At 46.7% G+C, this 18,035-nt stretch overlaps 6 protein-coding genes across 6 annotated transcripts; 2 read left to right on the forward strand and 4 right to left on the reverse strand.

The window, feature by feature from the left end:
• Positions 1–2,113: 2,113 nt before the first annotated feature.
• POJ06DRAFT_275299 (uncharacterized protein) lies at positions 2,114–3,271 on the reverse strand (the record flags this gene model as incomplete). The annotated part of the gene is made up of 1 exon (XM_056189640.1): positions 2,114–3,271. The coding sequence occupies one exon, from the start codon at positions 3,269–3,271 to the stop codon at positions 2,282–2,284; it is 990 nt and encodes a 329-aa protein (XP_056045062.1). The 3' UTR covers positions 2,114–2,281.
• Positions 3,272–9,845: 6,574 nt separating this feature from the next.
• Positions 9,846–11,686, forward strand: POJ06DRAFT_99502 (OPT oligopeptide transporter protein-domain-containing protein). Its single transcript, XM_056191891.1, has 3 exons — positions 9,846–9,933; positions 9,988–10,110; positions 10,162–11,686. Exon 3 carries the CDS (start codon positions 10,285–10,287, stop codon positions 11,620–11,622), a length of 1,338 nt encoding a protein of 445 aa, XP_056045063.1. The 5' UTR covers positions 9,846–9,933; positions 9,988–10,110; positions 10,162–10,284; the 3' UTR covers positions 11,623–11,686.
• A 335-nt stretch (positions 11,687–12,021) lies between these two features.
• Positions 12,022–12,913, reverse strand: POJ06DRAFT_99504 (uncharacterized protein). The gene has a single exon (XM_056191892.1). The coding sequence runs from the start codon at positions 12,729–12,731 to the stop codon at positions 12,120–12,122; it is 612 nt and encodes a 203-aa protein (XP_056045064.1). The 5' UTR covers positions 12,732–12,913; the 3' UTR covers positions 12,022–12,119.
• A 480-nt stretch (positions 12,914–13,393) lies between these two features.
• Positions 13,394–14,767, forward strand: POJ06DRAFT_251976 (flavoprotein-like protein). The gene has a single exon (XM_056187468.1). The coding sequence runs from the start codon at positions 13,714–13,716 to the stop codon at positions 14,503–14,505; it is 792 nt and encodes a 263-aa protein (XP_056045065.1). The 5' UTR covers positions 13,394–13,713; the 3' UTR covers positions 14,506–14,767.
• Positions 14,768–14,929: 162 nt separating this feature from the next.
• POJ06DRAFT_290044 (chaperonin 10-like protein) lies at positions 14,930–16,103 on the reverse strand (the record flags this gene model as incomplete). Its single annotated transcript, XM_056190327.1, has 1 exon — positions 14,930–16,103. A coding segment is annotated over one exon (990 nt), but the record flags the coding sequence as incomplete, so codon positions are not given.
• Positions 15,966–17,235, reverse strand: POJ06DRAFT_99510 (S-adenosyl-L-methionine-dependent methyltransferase). The gene has a single exon (XM_056191893.1). It carries the CDS (start codon positions 16,894–16,896, stop codon positions 16,153–16,155), a length of 744 nt encoding a protein of 247 aa, XP_056045067.1. The 5' UTR covers positions 16,897–17,235; the 3' UTR covers positions 15,966–16,152.
• Between the last annotated feature and the right edge of the window lie 800 nt (positions 17,236–18,035).

Consider the following 18,035-nt stretch of genomic DNA (forward strand, 5'->3'; position numbering starts at 1 on the left):
ATGATGGCTAATTAGATTAGCTTGTTTGGATTTGGCCTGTCCGATTGCGAACGGCGTCAATCGCTGACATAAAACTGTACAGAATCCGAGCCGCACGGGGCGAGAATTATTTTGCGATGCAGTAGAACCCGTTAGTACGGTATAATGTTTATAGCTATCTCGTATCGGCTTAGCGGGGCACTAAACTTGCTTAGGAAGGCAATCGTTATAATGAATTGACTTTCACCAAATTTTAGAATTACGGCGCCGGATTTATCGTATATCGGGGATCGAGTATCGTTATAGCGAGTTTTGACTGTAATACCGATCTGCAGGGTGCATGCAGAGCCGTCGGGATCCATTCGAGTCCAGTCCCCTCTATCACGATATGATCCACGAGAATCGCGCATTCGAGGCGAACACATCTTTTTCATATCGCTGGATCTCATGTGTAAAGCCAATGCGAGAAAGGAAAGTCACAAATTCCTGATGTCGATGCATGTGTGCAGTGTTCGCAGGAAGATCGACACTCATAACTAGTATAGGATTCAGTAAGCTATCCAACGACTGGTAATCAACTAATCATGAGAACTACCAAGCCTTGGACTGTAACTCAGATCAACTGCGCTATGGTTTGATCTGCCATGCAGCATTGGGCCCTAACCCAAGTTTACTGGCGCTGCCCGTGCCCAATTTTTTCCCGTTAAACCGAGAGTATTTTCTGTAAAAATTTGCCTCATAGCTATTAATCCATTTCAATAAGCCGATAACCTCGCTCCCCCGATATGAAATGGCTGTAAACTTTACATCGGCTTAACGGGGTTCTACCGTATGAGTCGAGATCCGGTCGTCGCTGGGGATAACGGCGGTGGAAATCACGCACCAAATCAGCACAGTCAGTTAAGTTGGTGCTATGTTTGCTTTTTCACTTGTCGCACATTATAAATGAACCTTCTGAAAAGTACGTCCAAAACACTCTAATTTGTGTTGTCCAGTATGACTCCCGGAAGGTGACGTGTAAAACAGGCATGGTAACTATAAGATAAGATTTTAAGCAGACCAAGGGTAAGTTTCTTTAAGAGAATAACCACGCGCTCGCTACGGCTATCGTTTGCTCCCACTTTCCAACGACGATGCGGTTTTTTGTGCCAGGCAGCGAGAAGAGCGATCAACTAGGTCCGTATGCAATGGCAGCTAGGGATCGGCACGGATAATATCCAGGCTAATTTTTCCTTATCCGTATCCGTATCCGTATCCGCGTAAAATATCTATATCCGTATCCGTATCCATATCCACCTATATTTGCTTTATCCGTATCCGTATCCGCAGTATCCACGGATATCCGTAATATCCATGGATACGACTCACGTGACCTTGAAGGGGCTTTTGCTCAGTCGTTTTTGGTTTGGAGCCCAGGACTATGGAAAGAGGATGATCCTACGATACGACTGACTATATTGACCACTCAATTGGGCTTCAAACGGCTATATATCCAGCATTCAATAACGGACAAAACCCCTAACCCAGTATATAAACAGTTGCGACTAATCAGATCCGTGTTCTGATTCAAGCTTCCCTCAGCTCACAGCCAAGCGCGCACCAAATTCTGGATTCATTGGACTTCCGTTCCCTATACAACTGAATATTTCGCAAATCGCAACTCACTTAAACTCTCCCAGTATTATTAGTTTACACATTTGCATTTGTTACTCGTATCCGTGGATATCCATGGATATATCCGCGGATATGACTAATCAATATTACCTTATCCGTATCCGTATCCATATCCGCATATTCTCTATCCGTATCCGTATCCGCGACGGATATCCACGGATATATCCGTCATCCGTGTATCCGTGCCGATCCCTAATGGCAGCAATCCATTTAAGATTGGCTTGGCAGGTCGGGGTAACCTGACATTCTTGACACAGCCGTTTTTTATCTTGGAATCGCTCATACGTTCTCACGCAGTACCGATTTTTCAACTGTAATTGATTGTATGCCCTGGAACATGGCAAGGAAGGGGTCACGAATGATTTGGTTTGATCATTTGACCTACCCTGCGCTCACATGACGGCCAGTCTTGCTGCTGTCCTTGCACACGTTATACAATAATACACAAACGCTCGCCGTACCCCTACCCAAACTATATCGGTAAGACCTTACCTTGGGTCATCGGCAGCAAAAGTCTCAAGAAAAGATGGTTTATTACTACGCTTGAAATGTACGTTCAAGCTACTCATCTTACAACTAAAACTTGCCAAATAATCAGAAATCGTGAAACTGGAATTGAAACATGTCATCATGTAAAGGTAACCCGAACGGCCTGCAAGTCATTCGCGACTTTCGTGTAAGTACATACCAATGTTTTCCCAGTCGAGTCATACATTGGTTGCGGAGTAGCTCCGTACAAACTACCGGCTGGCGTGCCAGCAGGAGCTTTGTAAAGTATCACCGCCGACGACCAGGGACCGGTTGGCGAAGTGGCTGTTCTGGCATTGACCTGGTTATCAAGGAATCTGTCCGTGTATACAAATAAGAGGCAGTTGTAATACGTGCTCCAGATAATCTGGCCACCTTGAATCTGCCAAAATACGCTCTCCTTACTAGACACGTTATATAGACGCCCTGTCTGCCAACTTGTGCCGTTCCAGTATTCGTACGCGGAGAGAGTCGTCGCAGATGAAGTCAATACGCGACAGACATAGACATATTCTGACGAAGTATTGCCGTGGCCGTACGCATAGATATACTGGCCGAATTTGAGGCAACAAACATCGCCATACCAGGGTTCCGTAGTTGCGTCCCACCAATATTCCGCAAGCCGCATGCATGACGGCAAATTGTTGTTCACGGTAACCAACGCAACGCCTGCGCCGATGTAATTGTTGACTCCGCTAGGTCTATGGTTCTTGAGAAAGAACAAGATTCCAATCCCAGTCCCTGTTTCGACCACGTTGGTGATGCCGATAGCATCTACGGTGTTATTCTCGTTCCAAATGGGATTGAGCCGACAAAATTGCTGTGGCCATCCGGCACTATTTAGCAACACGTCAACGACTTTAAGAGGATTAGAAGTCGCTTGTGCCACACTGTTAGAAACGAGGCCGTAAAATGTATTGCTGTAAGACGAATCGCGGTACAGCGTGTCGCCGTAAGTAAGCAGAGTGGTGTTCCCGATATTGCCGTTAAACCCATTGTCACGAACACAGTAGGTCGTAATGCTGTGGATGTCACCGAGGAAAGTAGCGGAATTCACTTTGACAGGTAACGTGCCTTTTGTAGTTGCCATTTGTTGGAAGTATTCTTGTCCAGAAGATATTGAACTTGGTCCGGAACACTGAGACTGTACTCGGGCCTATATTTATTGTTCCCTACTCTTGCTGCCCACCCGATGACGCGGACAGGCAAATCACGCAAATGAAACATAGCTCCACGGACCCAGCGAAGACGGCAATGATCACCTCCACTGTTTGAGTCTGAATGGCAAACAGACACCAGTTATGCTTCTATACGATGATGACTTCCTACCTCGTGCCTTTGAACACATCATGCGACCTCGATCGTACGCGCGCTTTTCAGGGTCAATTTGCTCGGCGACACTAAGCTCGTGGACCTTCTGACTTGAATTGACTACCCATGTTTATAACGGCATCTGCGTCACTATAGAGAAGTGTGAACACAAATAACGAGAAGTTGAAGAACTCTCCTAGCCAAATTTCCGTGAAAACAGTTGCATATATCCACACAGCGGGAAGAAGCATAGCCTCCTCTGATCTCTTTTGGAGGGGTATCATGCCAGACACGCTGTGGACCCTGCCCAGGCGCTTCAGTTCCTTGCATGTCGGGAGCATGACTAACGAGTAAAACCTCTTATCCCTGACTCTGGAGCAAAAATACCGCCGCCAACAGCAAGAGGGCTTAGGAACAAGGGCGCGCCAACGTGTTTAGAGTTTGCTCGGAGTTCCCAATTACCACTTGACCACTAATTTGAAAACATCAGCTGTCAGATGACACCTTTGTTAGATGCAAAAATTACATGTGCAAATGCGTAAGGACGACGGCTCGTCAAAAACCCATGACGACATCGATATTTGACGCTGAACGTTGATTACAACCGTTGAACTTCTGAAATTGAAACTTCTCCAAGTTATTAAAGTATAGTGGAAACGCTACAACGGTGAAGAAGCTGGATCTTCTTGTCTTGTACATTGGCAAGTGAACTGTAGGGAAGTTGCGCAGACCGAACCGAACCATCTTGTAAACCAACTGAAAGCTTAATATAAATACTTTAGACTATATCTGCAACAAGATATAATGATTCCTTCGACATCTTTAATAATTTTGCGATTCCCACGCCTAAAGATCACATGGGATGACCAACAAATGAAGCACGCCGCGCGGTCATTGGCGCCGGCGCTCAATAATTAGAGAAGGTTAGGGAAGCGCAGGAGTTCAGGGTAGAGATGGGAGAGTGTAATGCGAACGCGTGGACTCACGTGGGAACGAACCGCAGTGGGCTGGCTTGCAAAGAGAACTCCGAGAAGTTTAGCGGGGACAAATTTCCCCGTAGAATGCAGAGTGCCAAAGGTCAGCGCCGCGTGGTTCATGATAAGGTTCCAGCGGCTCAACCCTTAACCGTGTAGAACAGACTTAGGGCTAGGGTAGTATTGACCGAGGCTAATCATTAGCGACACAACCTACGTTGTACGGGGCGCAGAGCCATTGCCTGACATGAGTAATGGTACGCACATGGAAAATCATACAATAATGTGTATATCTATGAGAACTCGAGAGATATTCCATTGCTGCGCATTGCAGCAATGGGTTCGCGGAATTTTTTGCTCAACCTCAATACCATAGATGATGGAATTCCAATGCGCCGAATTGTGTGGCTCCAGCCTTGCCGACAAAGGGATTTGCGGAGGCAGTCCAATTTTGTAGTTGCAGGGAGACCAGGGGAGCAAGCTGTTGTTAGTCGACTAGCATAGTCTAAGAGACTGCTCCGAATGCCGATATGCTGCCTTATCTGACGATATCCGCCATCCATCATTTCAAACGTGACGGATTTGTATTCAATATTCCTATCCACCATATTTTCAAATATATCCACCGTAAATACGCCTCAGTCGGATATTACCACTAATTGTTGCTCTATATAGCCTAATTTAGTTGAAACCTGCCTTTTGTAGTTTAATGTCGTAATATCAACATAACAGGCTACTCCCATCTTCGACGGCCCCTTCCGTTTTACTTTAGGTTATAAGTGTCAGTATCACACAGTGATGCGCCTGAAAGTATACTCGTGTTCAATATAACGATTACCAGCTTTCACTGGGCGCAAAAACCGCCTGAGTCGCACACCTTCCCCATTCCAGCAGCTTCTGGACACTCCCCTTGCTTCCTACTCTGTTTCCTTCGTTCTTTTTTGACTGCGTGCTTGGACAGCATTAGGTGCCGTATCCGCCCAAATATCCGCCTCGAATAAAAATCCGCCACTAGTTGACCAGGCGGATAGTAATGTCGAATACTCCGCAAAATCCGCCATCCGCTTATTAGGAAGGTATGAGGTGAGAGTTGGGTGTAAGTTTTTAAAGGTTGGAAGGGCCGCAATGCGGATGTCTAGGATGATGCCTCTGAGTCTGCAGAGTGATTGCTGAGCGCTGTATTATTCTCTTTATACTGTCAAGATACGACTTGTACATATTATCCCCATCAACATTAGCATTTTCATTGTTTCTCCGTTTAGTGAGTGTCTACGAACACCCACTAGGTCTCTCCCTGAGTTGAACCTGATGCTGGAACAGCAAGGTAATCTCTTGCTGCCATAGACCACTGAAGATCCAGGTGTCGAAACTGAGTCAGAAGGAAAGACATCAGAATCATGGAGTGTATCCATAGAAATATGGAGTCGAGAACTGTCTAATCGCTCTTCAGGGGGGCTTCTTTGTCGATTCGATCATTGAGGACGAAGTAGTTATTTCGGCGAGTAATCATACGATCCAATTGGTACGTCCCGTCGCTGAATGTGGAGAACGGAAAGCAAAATGCAGATATCTTAACTCTGTATCGCACAGAAAAAGAACAGCTCCTTTGATACACATGTGGTACTCTCGGTCATTCCAAATTACCAATCAGAACAGAACCCTGGATCAACACAGAACGAGATTCAATTATCAATACTGACCAAGCAAAGATCCATAGAAATGCATAAAGGAATGTAGGAAGCAAGAGAAGTGTCCAGTAACTGCAGAAATGTAAGTAGGGGGCATTGGTGGAGAACTTGAAATCACGGACGTGGAGCAGGCGTTTGACAAGAATTATCGATGGCCGCCAAGCGCAGAAGCAATAAAGAACAAATAAGGCAAAGCAAGAAGTAACGGATGTGTCCTGACCCTGTATAACTCAGACGGAACTTGAATATCATGTGGCAGGATGCTGATAGTAGGAAATTCAATGAGACTCCCCGAAGTCGATCTGTGCCGAAAGCAAACTCGGCGCCTTGTTCAGGGTGACCCTGTTCGTCCTTAAGGCGGTCGTAGGACTGATCACAGAGCGCCTTATCGTTCCAGCCCAGGTGTACTATGAGCGCCAAAAATTGCGCTACATAGACTGAAACCGAGGCCTTCTGTTTCAACCGCCGAATCTTGCGCAAGGCAGTGCCTGGCTTGTCAGGGTCACCGGATGTGCGAATTCTATAAGTTGAAATCCTCGTTTGTCTGATCGACAATGGCTCTCCCAATCATGAGCTAGTGCGGACTATGAGGTCACGTGCCAATTGTTTTGCCCACGACCGTGCTATCTTAGGCAGAGTCGGTTAATTGTCGCTGTCCCGTCTCTTGGCGACGGCTGATCTGCCCTTTGTCCGGCCATAGAAGGCTAGGCCCACTTTGCATGTTGGTACAGACTCTGCCGCTTGGTCCCCGGCGCCGATCTGGAATTTGGTCGGCGGGGTTGGTGCAAACGCAGTTGCAGCTCATCTCGGGTCGAAGCGATGCTGCAGTGCTCGTCAGTCCCATCGTTGATGAAAGCTAGTGAGAAGCAGCAGCATACCGAGTAGGATAGGGAAAACCACATTAAAGTTTCCCGTTTTACAATGTCATACTTCAAGATCTCTCTGGAAAATAATCAATGCTTTATATAATACTCGACATATAGCATGAAAGTACAACTATCCATTATTTAATATCTGAGATTAAGAATACATGAATGAACTGTGATTAGGTTGTGCACTAATCATGACTGAAACATCTAAACTGGCTATTGCAAAATGTTTTGCGAAAACTTATAGTGCAAGTTGTCATCAGCCTCATAGTGACGCACCGACCGGATTAATGGATGCAGGCAAGAACCCCTTACCCCAAGATGCTCTGTCCACAAGATAAGCTAAAATTGCGTGAGTATGGCGTATCATGGGTGGGGCGGGGAAAGATTGCACACTTTGCTACTTTTGACAGTTTGTGGTACCAAGGGTGACATTCCGTCCTCAATCTGCTGAGAACTTATTCTCGGTCTGCTGTTTCTTCCGGATAAAGGCGTTATAGCATGTTGAATTCATTAGATATTTTGGACTACTCGCCGATTGGCTGACGCAATCTCACACTCAACTGATAAGACGATTGCCGGGCTCTGCAAGGCGAGTGCATAGGCCGGCGGCCCAAGCTCTGCGTCACGGTACCTATCTAGCTTCTGATCCGTGCGCGACTTTCTTTCCTGAATTATGCACTCGCTGCAGCCGCCTTTGAACTAATTCTGGCACAGTTGCCTTGGGACCCGGAATCAGCGATAGACTGCTGACCCACATTTGGGCGATCGTTTCTGGGTCGCTCGGGAGCGATTGCTGATGTTATGACCCACGGAATATACTATCAATTGTTGTATAATCTATGGCCCACCGCCATGCTCGCAGACAAACTTTTCACAATTCATATTAGTGAGGAGAACCACACGCGTTAGCTGCGGTTCCACGCTGACAGCACGTTCAATTAGCGCATTGACCACTGGGCTGATGGACCCGCACGGGCTAGACGAGCTTGAAGTTTAGAGTCAGACAGGATGCAGTCCATGACAGCCCAATGCTGACCAGTTACAGGCTGCGCTGAACGCATACCAGCGGCTGCCATGGTCGGTACACGTTGCAGAGTATGACTTACAGAGTTCGGGTCAGGCGATAAGGTGTCGCTGAGATGCAGCCATTCACAAATCGGTCGAGGTCTTCGCATTGCCTAGCCGATGGTAATACAACAGTAAGTCCAAACTATGAAACTACGTTGGATCAGTGCAATACAGAGAATTGAATCGCCCAACGTCAGGTTAGTTCGGAATACACGCAGGAACTTAGCATAAGATCTGGATAGAGAATTCAATGTCCATTACGCGATTCGGCTTTTGAAGTGTCTGAGATTGATCAATTCGGACTCTTATCACGACGATCACAGGACTTGGCTCTCCGTGAGAGAAAGGCAAGTTTATCTTATCATCTGTCAGGAACCTGTCAGGATTGCGCTGCTGCACGCCACTCCAGACTGTCCCTGAGGCTGTGCGGTCTGCCACAGTGCGTAACGGACTCTACGTCCCAAGCGCTGCAGCTTATTCAAAGTGTGGGGATTTGGGTACATTAAGATTTACCAGTTTCTATTTTTTTTCTTGTTATTTCTTTTTATTGACAAAGTTCTATTTTCAATGGATAGTATGTCGGTGATATCTATTTGGTGGGTTCTAGTTTTATTCTAGCAGATGTATATAATGATGAGGAAAGGTTGTTTCTTCTCGCTAATCACTTGTTGAATCTTTCAGTTTCGGCTCACTACTGTGGGAAAAACTTTATGTACATCCGTCGCCCCTGCTGTTCTGAGACCTGAATTGCAAGGTATGCCCACACATTCAATGCACGCACTCCTTATCGCTCCATTTGAGATCCATGGGCATGAGCAGCCCCAGTTGTACTGCAATTTTGGATATTCGTAGTCCAGCTATTTAGTTCTCAAGCAAGTGGGACCAGACCCACTTGCTGCTCGCCTAAATTGTTCGATGCCAAGACTCATTGCCAAACAGCACATTTTCATGGTTGCCCAGATAAGTCGACAAATTGATTTGATGAGCTCACGATCTCTTTCTGTTACAGCTGATACACGTATTATGTAATAGCAGGTAAATTTACATTGAAATTATTATTCTGTCGCAATTTGGGCACCCTCAGGAACTTCTCGTGCGACAGCTAAGAGGTCACACGATGGCCTTGGTATACGCACCTGCTAGGTAAAATATATCTGCAATTGGTGAAAATACCCGATAGCTGTCGCTACCACCATCACACAAAATTCTATATCACTTCCCAGTCCTGTTATAAGTTCAATAGATTGCAGAAATGCCTCAAAGAATAAGAATATTCAGCACTAGTGGGCCCGCCTCGCTTAGTTTTCGCCGCATAGCACAGACAAAAATGAAGGTTGGGAGCTTCGGAGGTATTTCGAAAACTTTTGCATATGATAACTGATGCGACTTCCTTGGTTGCTGCACCCCGGCAGTGCAGCCAAGTAGCGCCACGCTACGATCCTCATTTATTGACGCCAGATGTTGCGGGGCCCGTGCAATGAAGTTTTTCCTTTAGCTTATCCGTCCGTGCTTGCAGATGTCTCGGAACATATCGCAAGCGCTACGCTTTTTATTTATCTAATAGTAAGAGGCTATTTAGTGACGGGAATATGGGTAAATAAGGTTAACGACACAAAAATGTCGATATATAACCATTTCCTTGGTATTGCTTATATATAGTGATAAGACAGCACATGACAGGTACAGGTACTCAAAGATAAGAGTCTATATGCAGAAATTACTTCTGAAAGAGAAGAAAAAACTGCGTGTATCGCATACATGTATGCGACGAGATAACGAAGGTATTGCGCATCTGAGCCATCAAGGCTTTTGATACCTCTTATCATTTGAGCAACTCGTGTCAGTGAGTGAACAATGTATTTTTATTGACTTGCACGCTGATCAGTTTCGCAGCCCTTTCTACTTGTCGTTGAGAAAATCACAGTACGGGAAGCATCACCGACCAATACGAGTGGTTGCTATCAATCAGTGCAATTCGTTAAGCCTTTCATAACATATATTCCTTGCTAATCCAATGTGAGTTACATTATAATTATCTGGTATATAATTATTAATGCGTTTTCTTAGAAATATGAAAGACGAACTCGATGAATATGTGGCAGGACAGATTCATGATCCCAATGCAGTTGCCTCATCCATTGACGTTTCAAAAGAAAAGGCGGGAATTGTTAGTGTTCAGGAAGTCTCGATATGCCCAATCTCCGGGAGAAGGCCATGCAACGACTTAAAGGCGGCATGAGAAAAGATCTTGAGGATCTTTTGGATATTGGCCCCCAAACGGATTACTTGTTTGATATGATGAGCTCATTGAGCGTTGATGAAGCTTTGCAAATCCTCGAAGCGGCGGCCGACTATCATTCGGACGACCCAAATTTCCCTTCGGAGACTCTTCGTATTATAGCGATTATGTTGAAGGGAGAAGAAGCATATGGCACAGATCACGAATCGTACATTCTTGATGTTTTGTTGGAGGCAACTTTGATTAAGTTCCATTCGCCATACCCGGAGGTGCGGGCAATTTGCGATCCGACAGATGACCCAAGTATGCCTGTGGAAACTATTCGCGCCTATTTCCTGGGTGTTGTTTGGGTCGCAATTGGTTCATTTATTAACGAGCTCTTTAACTTCCGTCAACCATCTCTCAAGCTTCGGTCGACAACTCTCCAAATCTTACTTTATCCATGTGGAAAGCTATTGGAAAAGATTTTGCCAGACAAAGGTATAACCTTGTTTGGAGTTCGACACTCACTCAACCCGGGACCTTGGAACTTCAAGGAGCAGATGCTTGCAACCCTTATGGTTAATGTGGGATCCGGCTCTACGAACTTCATGAGCTACGTTCTCACAATGAAGCTGAAATTTTTCTTCAATCAGAGCTGGGTGGCTTTTGGCTTCATATTCTTGCTGAACTTTTCCACACAGTTTATGGGATTTGGTCTTGCCGGTGTATTGAGAAGATGGGTTGTCTATCCCAGCAAAGCTGTGTGGCCCCCTTCTCTTTTGCCAACTCTTATGCTCAATCGCACCTTATTACTACCTGAAACTGGGCGAAATATTCATGGATGGACGATTTCCAAATACAAGTTCTTTTTCATTTGCCTTGGTGCGAGTTTGCTGTACTTTTTAATTCCAGGATATACATTCACAGCGCTTAGCACCTTCAACTGGATGACATGGATTGCGCCTCAGAACAAAGTGCTGGCTATTGTGACAGGTTCTAGCTTGGGGCTTGGGTTCAATCCTTGGACGACGTGGGATTGGGCCGTTATGAACTATTCCAATCCACTTGCTATACCTTTTTTCTCAGCGTGTAACAGGTACATTGGCATGTTATTCGCTGGTCTTCTCATCATCGCTCTTTACTGGAAGAATTATAAATGGACGGGGTATCTTCCCATTAATTCGAATGGGACCTTTAATAACAAAGGCTCTGCATTCAATGCGTCTCAGATTGTCAACAATAAGCTCGAGCTTGATCTGGAGAAGATAAATCCTACTCACCTCCCTTTATTTCCTTGGGTTATTTAGTATACTATGGCGCGGAATTCACTCTGTTTACTTTGTCGTTTGTCTACATCTGCATCACAGAGTGGTCACAGATCAAAGTGTCGGTGCAAGGGTTTTGGAAAAGCCTAAAGGATCGCAAATCTTCCAACTACGAGATGCAGAATGATCCTATATCTAGACTGATGGCTAAATATCCTGAAGTCCCCGATTGGTGGTATATATGTATCCTCTTGATATCTCTAGCCTTCGGTATCATTGCCGTCCAGTGTTGGCCAACCGAAACTCCATCATGGTCCATTATTGTTATTATCCTTGTATGCATGGTGCTCGTTGTCCCCAGTGCAGTTATTTACTCGGTTACCGGATTTCAACTTGGATTTAGTGTTGTAATATATGACTATATTGAAGCACACTCTAACAGACTAATTAACTACAGGTTCCTATGACCTCTATATATGCTTTGGACGCTGTCTTCTGGAACCTTCTAGACATTCCATGAATACCCAATTGCGTCATCGTTACACATTGCTAGAATATTCCACAATCAACGATTGTAGGCTAGAGTGTTCTACACATTTCCACAAGTACAACACCGGCTGCCGCGACCAGGAGTCCGGTCTCTGCAGAACTGAGAATTCAGCACCAACCACCATTAGAGTGACTGACACGGCACCAGTGATTTGAGTGCATTCGACAATGAGATTAATGGCATCCAAGGCTCGGATGCTGTCATCGACATGGTCCCATTCGTCCTTGAGTTCAATCCCCAACATGGCCGCGGTAGCAGCATTGACGGCAATCATGACACCCTCGACAACGGCAGAGCTCAGGTAGAACTCCTTAGCTAAATTATCTCCCGCCTCTGCAGCACTTGCCGCACCACTCTCGGCTATTTGCGCCGACAGACTCCTCGCCGGTAACTCTTCGCTCCAGTCTTTGCAAAATCTTCGGGAATTGACATTCTCCTTGTCGCCTTGATCGTTTTCCACTGAGACATTGTTTGAACCCCTGTTCCAACGTGCACATAATCTGCTGAAGAGACGGGATTCGACGTCAACCACTTTCAATTCCTTGTACTTCTCGACCAATTCGTATATTGACCTCAAAACCGATTCAACGGTGACGATCATAGCTACCGTTTTTGATCCCACGTCAGATTATCCCATTTCATAAGAAAGATATGGAGGAATAGAGGGTGTAAGCTTGGAACCTGTGTACTCTGTTACTTTCCACACGCACAGGCTGTTCAATGACGGCATCTGACTGAAGATTTAATATCACAATTGCCGTAACTAGAGCAGACATTAATCATTATTGAGCAGGTTTCTTAAATAATGCTGGATTGGCATCGATGTGACCGCCAACTCTAGAGCGTAGCAACTGCATGTTATATGGCTCCCAATTCCAATGTGCTCTGCGGTATTCTCAAGTTAGATGCAGCTCATTCAGCTCATAGCTTCACGGCTTAATCGGCATCCTTCCAGAATATGCCTCTGTCCAGATTTATTGGCTGCTGGTGGGAACATTACAGCTTCGAGATGCTGGGTAATTGTACTTCACCCCCTTTCGGAAATTTTTGCGAGCCAAAACTTTATGGAAAGTAATCAAGAGATCGAAAACCTACATCCTGAAGTTGCCAAACCAAGGTTTTCGTTTCAGTAGTGTTTTGACACGCCACCATTACTGCCCAAGTAGAGTCGAGTGGTGATTGGTCACGCAGAGATTTCCAAATGGGGCAAATGATGTCCAATCCGCCGCACAGGACCGCATCTCCTGACTAAGCTAGCAGTTACCGGCCATTTGCATTGCAATGGTGTGCTTTTGTCCACCCAACCTTTAGGCGCTGCCAATTCCTGACAAAACTAGCTATCTGCCATGCTTAGAAATTGTTCTGCAGGAAATAAACCTCCCTCTCTGGCCTGCTTAGAAATCCTAGGGTCGGATACTAATTCAGGTAGCTCACTATAAAGGAAGATGGCATCTCGTTCAGCGACGCGTGTGCATTCACTTGATCCTCGCATCTGACCTCAAGCACGATTCGGCATAGTCCCATCAATTATCAATATACCGAGAAGGAATTATCACTCGTCGCCTGCAATTGAGTCTTGCATCATGAAAGTTCTACTTGTCTTTGCTCATCCCGAACCGCGTTCGTTTAACGGTGCTCTGCGAGACATTGCTGTCGAGGAACTCAAGGCGCAGGGCCACGAAGTTCAGGTCTCGGACCTTTATTCTATGAACTGGAAGTCGCAGATCGATCGCTCTGACTTCCCTACGGTCGCACCAGATTCACTATTGAAAGTGTCGGCGGCGTCTGGGGCATCGTTCGCCGCCAACACGTTAACCGACGACGTCAAAGCAGAGCACAAAAAGCTACTATGGGCAGATTTCCTGATTCTTCAGTTTCCGCTTTGGTGGTGGACGATGCCAGCGATCCTCAAAGGTTGGGTTGATCGCGTGTACTCGTATGGCTTCGCTTACGGGCGCGGCGAGCATAGCGACAAGCATTGGGGAGACCGCTTCGGCGAAGGAGTCTTTGCAGGGAAGCGGGCCATGCTTATCGTGACGATGGGCGGCTGGGAAGAACACTATTCGCCGCGGGGGATCAACGGGCCGATAGACGACCTCCTGTGGCCAATTAATCATGGAATTCTATATTATCCGGGCTTTGAAGTTCTGCCATCCTTCCTGGTCTATAGATCGGGCAGACTCGATGCGAATGGTTTCGACCTTATCGCGGATCGTCTGCGCGACCGTATGCGGACATTGGCGACGACAAGTCCTATCCTCTATAGGCGTCAAAACGGCGGAGATTACATAATCCCGACCCTCGAACTCCGCCCCGGTTTAGGAAATTCGAGTGCGACTGGTTTCGCACTCCACGTGCGCGATTCAGAAAAGTGAATTGAACGATGGAACACGCAGATCAATCCTCTTGGCATAATCTACAACTCTTGAGGCGCTCTGGAATACCGTCGGCATTCTTGGGTCATTAATAACATACATCGTCTGTGTAGTCATAGTATAGAGAGATAACTGTGCCCGAGAGAATGTAAGCTTAACAACGTACCAACTTTGTGTTTTAAATCTTATCTTATAGTAACAATGCGTGTTTTATACGTCACCTTCGGGAGTCAAACTGGACAACACAAATTAGAGTTTGAACCATTATAATGTGCGACAATGAAAAAGCAAAAATAGTTTGCCGTTGGTGCGGCTGCGCGTGTCGCAGGACCCAAGAAACATAGTCTCAGCATTTTGAATGGAGGAAGCGCGCTCAGGGCATCTGACATGGATATATGCACCGTAGAGTTATAACTAATTGGCTCCCCGCTTGCTTTGCAAGCACTCGCTCATAGGCGTCCCATTCTAGGACTCTGTAAGGTCAGATGCGAGTTATAGCAATTCGATAGAACTGGGGCGAGTTACTGGGAAGGCACTCTTTCGGACTAGAACAGCTGACCGTAAGACCGTAAGAGCAAATGTTTTCAAAATATATGGACCTCTCTCAATCAAACCTCAAGCACAACCTTCGTCCCACTGATTCCCTGCTTCATCTCGTCCAGCGCCTTGTTGGCGGACAGCAAGCCTTCCTCAACCACCTTGATTTGAGGACTTGGCACAAACTTCCCCGTATCCAATTTCTCCTTCAACCAGTCATGGAAAATGAAGTGGAAGTGCTCCGTCCTAGCCTCCTCACCTAGTGGCCCCATGACAAACTTAACCTCTATTCCATCCACCTTGGGCGCTTCAGGCGACAAGCGAGGCGCCGACGCCAACTTCGCCATCCCATCTCCCTTGAACTCCTTCAAGACATCCAGGCACTGTTGCAGCGAACCAACCGCAACGTATCCCGTCTTAATTGCTACGCCGTCCTCCTTCGCCGCCTTCACGATACTGGCCACCACATCGTCGCTGTGATAGTCAAATACTCTCGTTGCGCCAAGACTCTTCAAATAGCTGTGATGCTTTTCACTCGCAGTAACATAAACACTGAACCCCAACAGCTTTGCAACTTGCAGCGCCCCGCTGCCAACACTGCTCGCTCCACCCCAGACCAGCATGCCCTGCTTGTCGGCGGGGATATACGCGGTGTCGCGGGGGATACCAATCGAGTACAACCCGCTCCAATTTGTCACTACCGACATGGGGAGAATGCTTGCCTCTTTAAAGCTCATCCCGTCCGGCAGTGGCACTGCATTGACCGCGGGGACAAGCACCCGTTCTTGCAAGGCACCGTAGTCCGGGGCACCTTGGTAAAAGAAAGCGGCAGCGAACGCACATACACGTGTGCCGGGTTTGGGGGCGTCAGCAGGTACGGAGGAGCCGGCACTGAGGACGATACCCGCAATATCGGAGCCAACAATGGCGGGATAGCCGGCAAGGGCCGGGAAGCCCAAGTCGCGTTGATAACGATCGATAGGGTTGAGGGCGATGGCTTTGACCTCGATGAGGAGGTCATTCGGGCCGGGTGTGGGAGTGGGGCGGTGTTCGGCTTTGTATCCATCCTATGGGGACTAACTTCTGAGCTTGAGCGTTGCCACGCAAGAATCACTCCACACTATTCACTTTCTGCGCAGCAACAAGGAGAAATGCAGGGCGATGCCGCTCGTCTGGCCATTCCGGATGATCTCTCAAGTCTTTATCAGAAGGCATCCACTCCTTGATGCTTTTCAGAATGAACCCAGCATCCAAAAGAAGCGATATATAAGTCTCCAGTGTTGTGTGATATTTTCGTACTCCCTTGGCAAGCCAATCAGTCGTTCGCAGACCTTCCTGCGAATAAGCATCGAGTGGCCAGAACACTTGACCATCTGCATTCTTTTTCCAGGTTGGATCCGTAGGAACCGTAAATATCGGATGTTCAACTGAGAAAACGAAACGACCCTGCGGAATGAGAGTGCGATATACTTGACTAAAAAGCCTCCGGGGATCTTCGAGGTAGTGGATGGTCAACGAACTGTATACGATGTGGAATGATTCGATCGGTAGATTAACTTGTTCGAGGTCACCGGCTTCATAAGTTATGGCAGGATCGGGGCCAGCCGCAAGAGCCCTCGACAGCATATTCTGCGAGATATCGATTCCATGCACGCGTGCCGCCCCAGCCTGTTTTGCCCACCGGCAAAACCACCCAAAACCACAGCCCAGATCTAACACTGTCAAGTCGCGGATGTCTTTGATCATTGCCTGCAAGAATGGCCATTCTGGTGCCCCTGGCAAGCCCTTCTTTGAACGCGCGAGCTTACTGTACTCATTGAAGAACTCTTGGTTATCGTAGATATTCTGCGCCATAGCAACTATAGAAAATTTTGAAATACAGGAGGGTTAAGGTGAAAAAATTTGTATGTATACTGAGACCCTAACCCACGGTAGTCTTGGCTTGCTTACGCCGATCCCTCTCCCCAGACAAATGCCCACATAGACGAAGAGATTATTGTCTATGTACTGTTTCGCAGTCGTGGACGAGAGAAGGGTAGACAAGCTTCTAGGACGTTGGAACACTCTAAGGTCAATGACATAAATACTCAACCGGCTATGGAAATTGAACCAAGCAAAATTATCTTGTTCGGTCCCTGAGAACCCGAAAGTTAGTGCACCAGCACTACGACACCCTCAGTTTTGTGTTGCGGCCACGATTTCAGTCACCGCTCAGCTCACCGCCATTTTGATGTCAAATAGTCGCCCAGACACGTTTATTTCAGTCTCTCAGTGAATATTCATCACTGTCACTGCAACTCGTACATATTGTGGATTCTAACAGGATAAACGCAACCATCTAGCATTAAGACAAACCTAGCAGAACGTCTTCGTCCGGCAACGGAAAAGGATAACCTTACGCGGGCTCTGGAATAAACAGCCAGGTGGGTTGGCTCGATTTTTCAATAAGGAAACAGTCACAAGGGAGTATTCAATCGAATTTCATGTTTAGTAGTTTCTAACCAGTGATGGTCTGCGCAGGGCAACCACTGTTGCTCCCTTGACTATGGCACCGGAAATGTGATACGGTCGAGGCGGTTCCCATCACTACTCTAATAAATGAGTATAACTTGGCGAGAGGGAGAGTAACTCCAGGCTCTGAACGCAGGCTCTGAACGTGGATTGTTTACGTCAGCAATATTCTTACGTGCATCGAGAGGATGCCGTTTCTGCAAATGGTATTTGTAGGTTTGGTCCTCAACGTTACCGACGTTGGTATCCACGTTTGCGATCTCGTTTGCGATCTCGTTTTTCACGTGCTTCGTTAAAGGAAAATCAGCAATATAGACGGAGACGGATGTGATCTGAGTCAACTCCATTGCGACCACCACGAAGACTGCACAACGCTTGGACTAAAGGCGGCCCGGTTTACGCGGTAGGTCCGATTGCCACGAGTGTCACCCTAGACAGAAGCATTGTGCACTCTGAAGTCCCATTTGCCTCAGACCGTGCGG

Source organism: Lipomyces tetrasporus (assembly GCF_029532465.1).
Source record: "Lipomyces tetrasporus strain NRRL Y-64009 chromosome Unknown POJ06scaffold_4, whole genome shotgun sequence".
Taxonomy (NCBI): Eukaryota; Fungi; Ascomycota; class Lipomycetes; order Lipomycetales; family Lipomycetaceae; genus Lipomyces; species Lipomyces tetrasporus.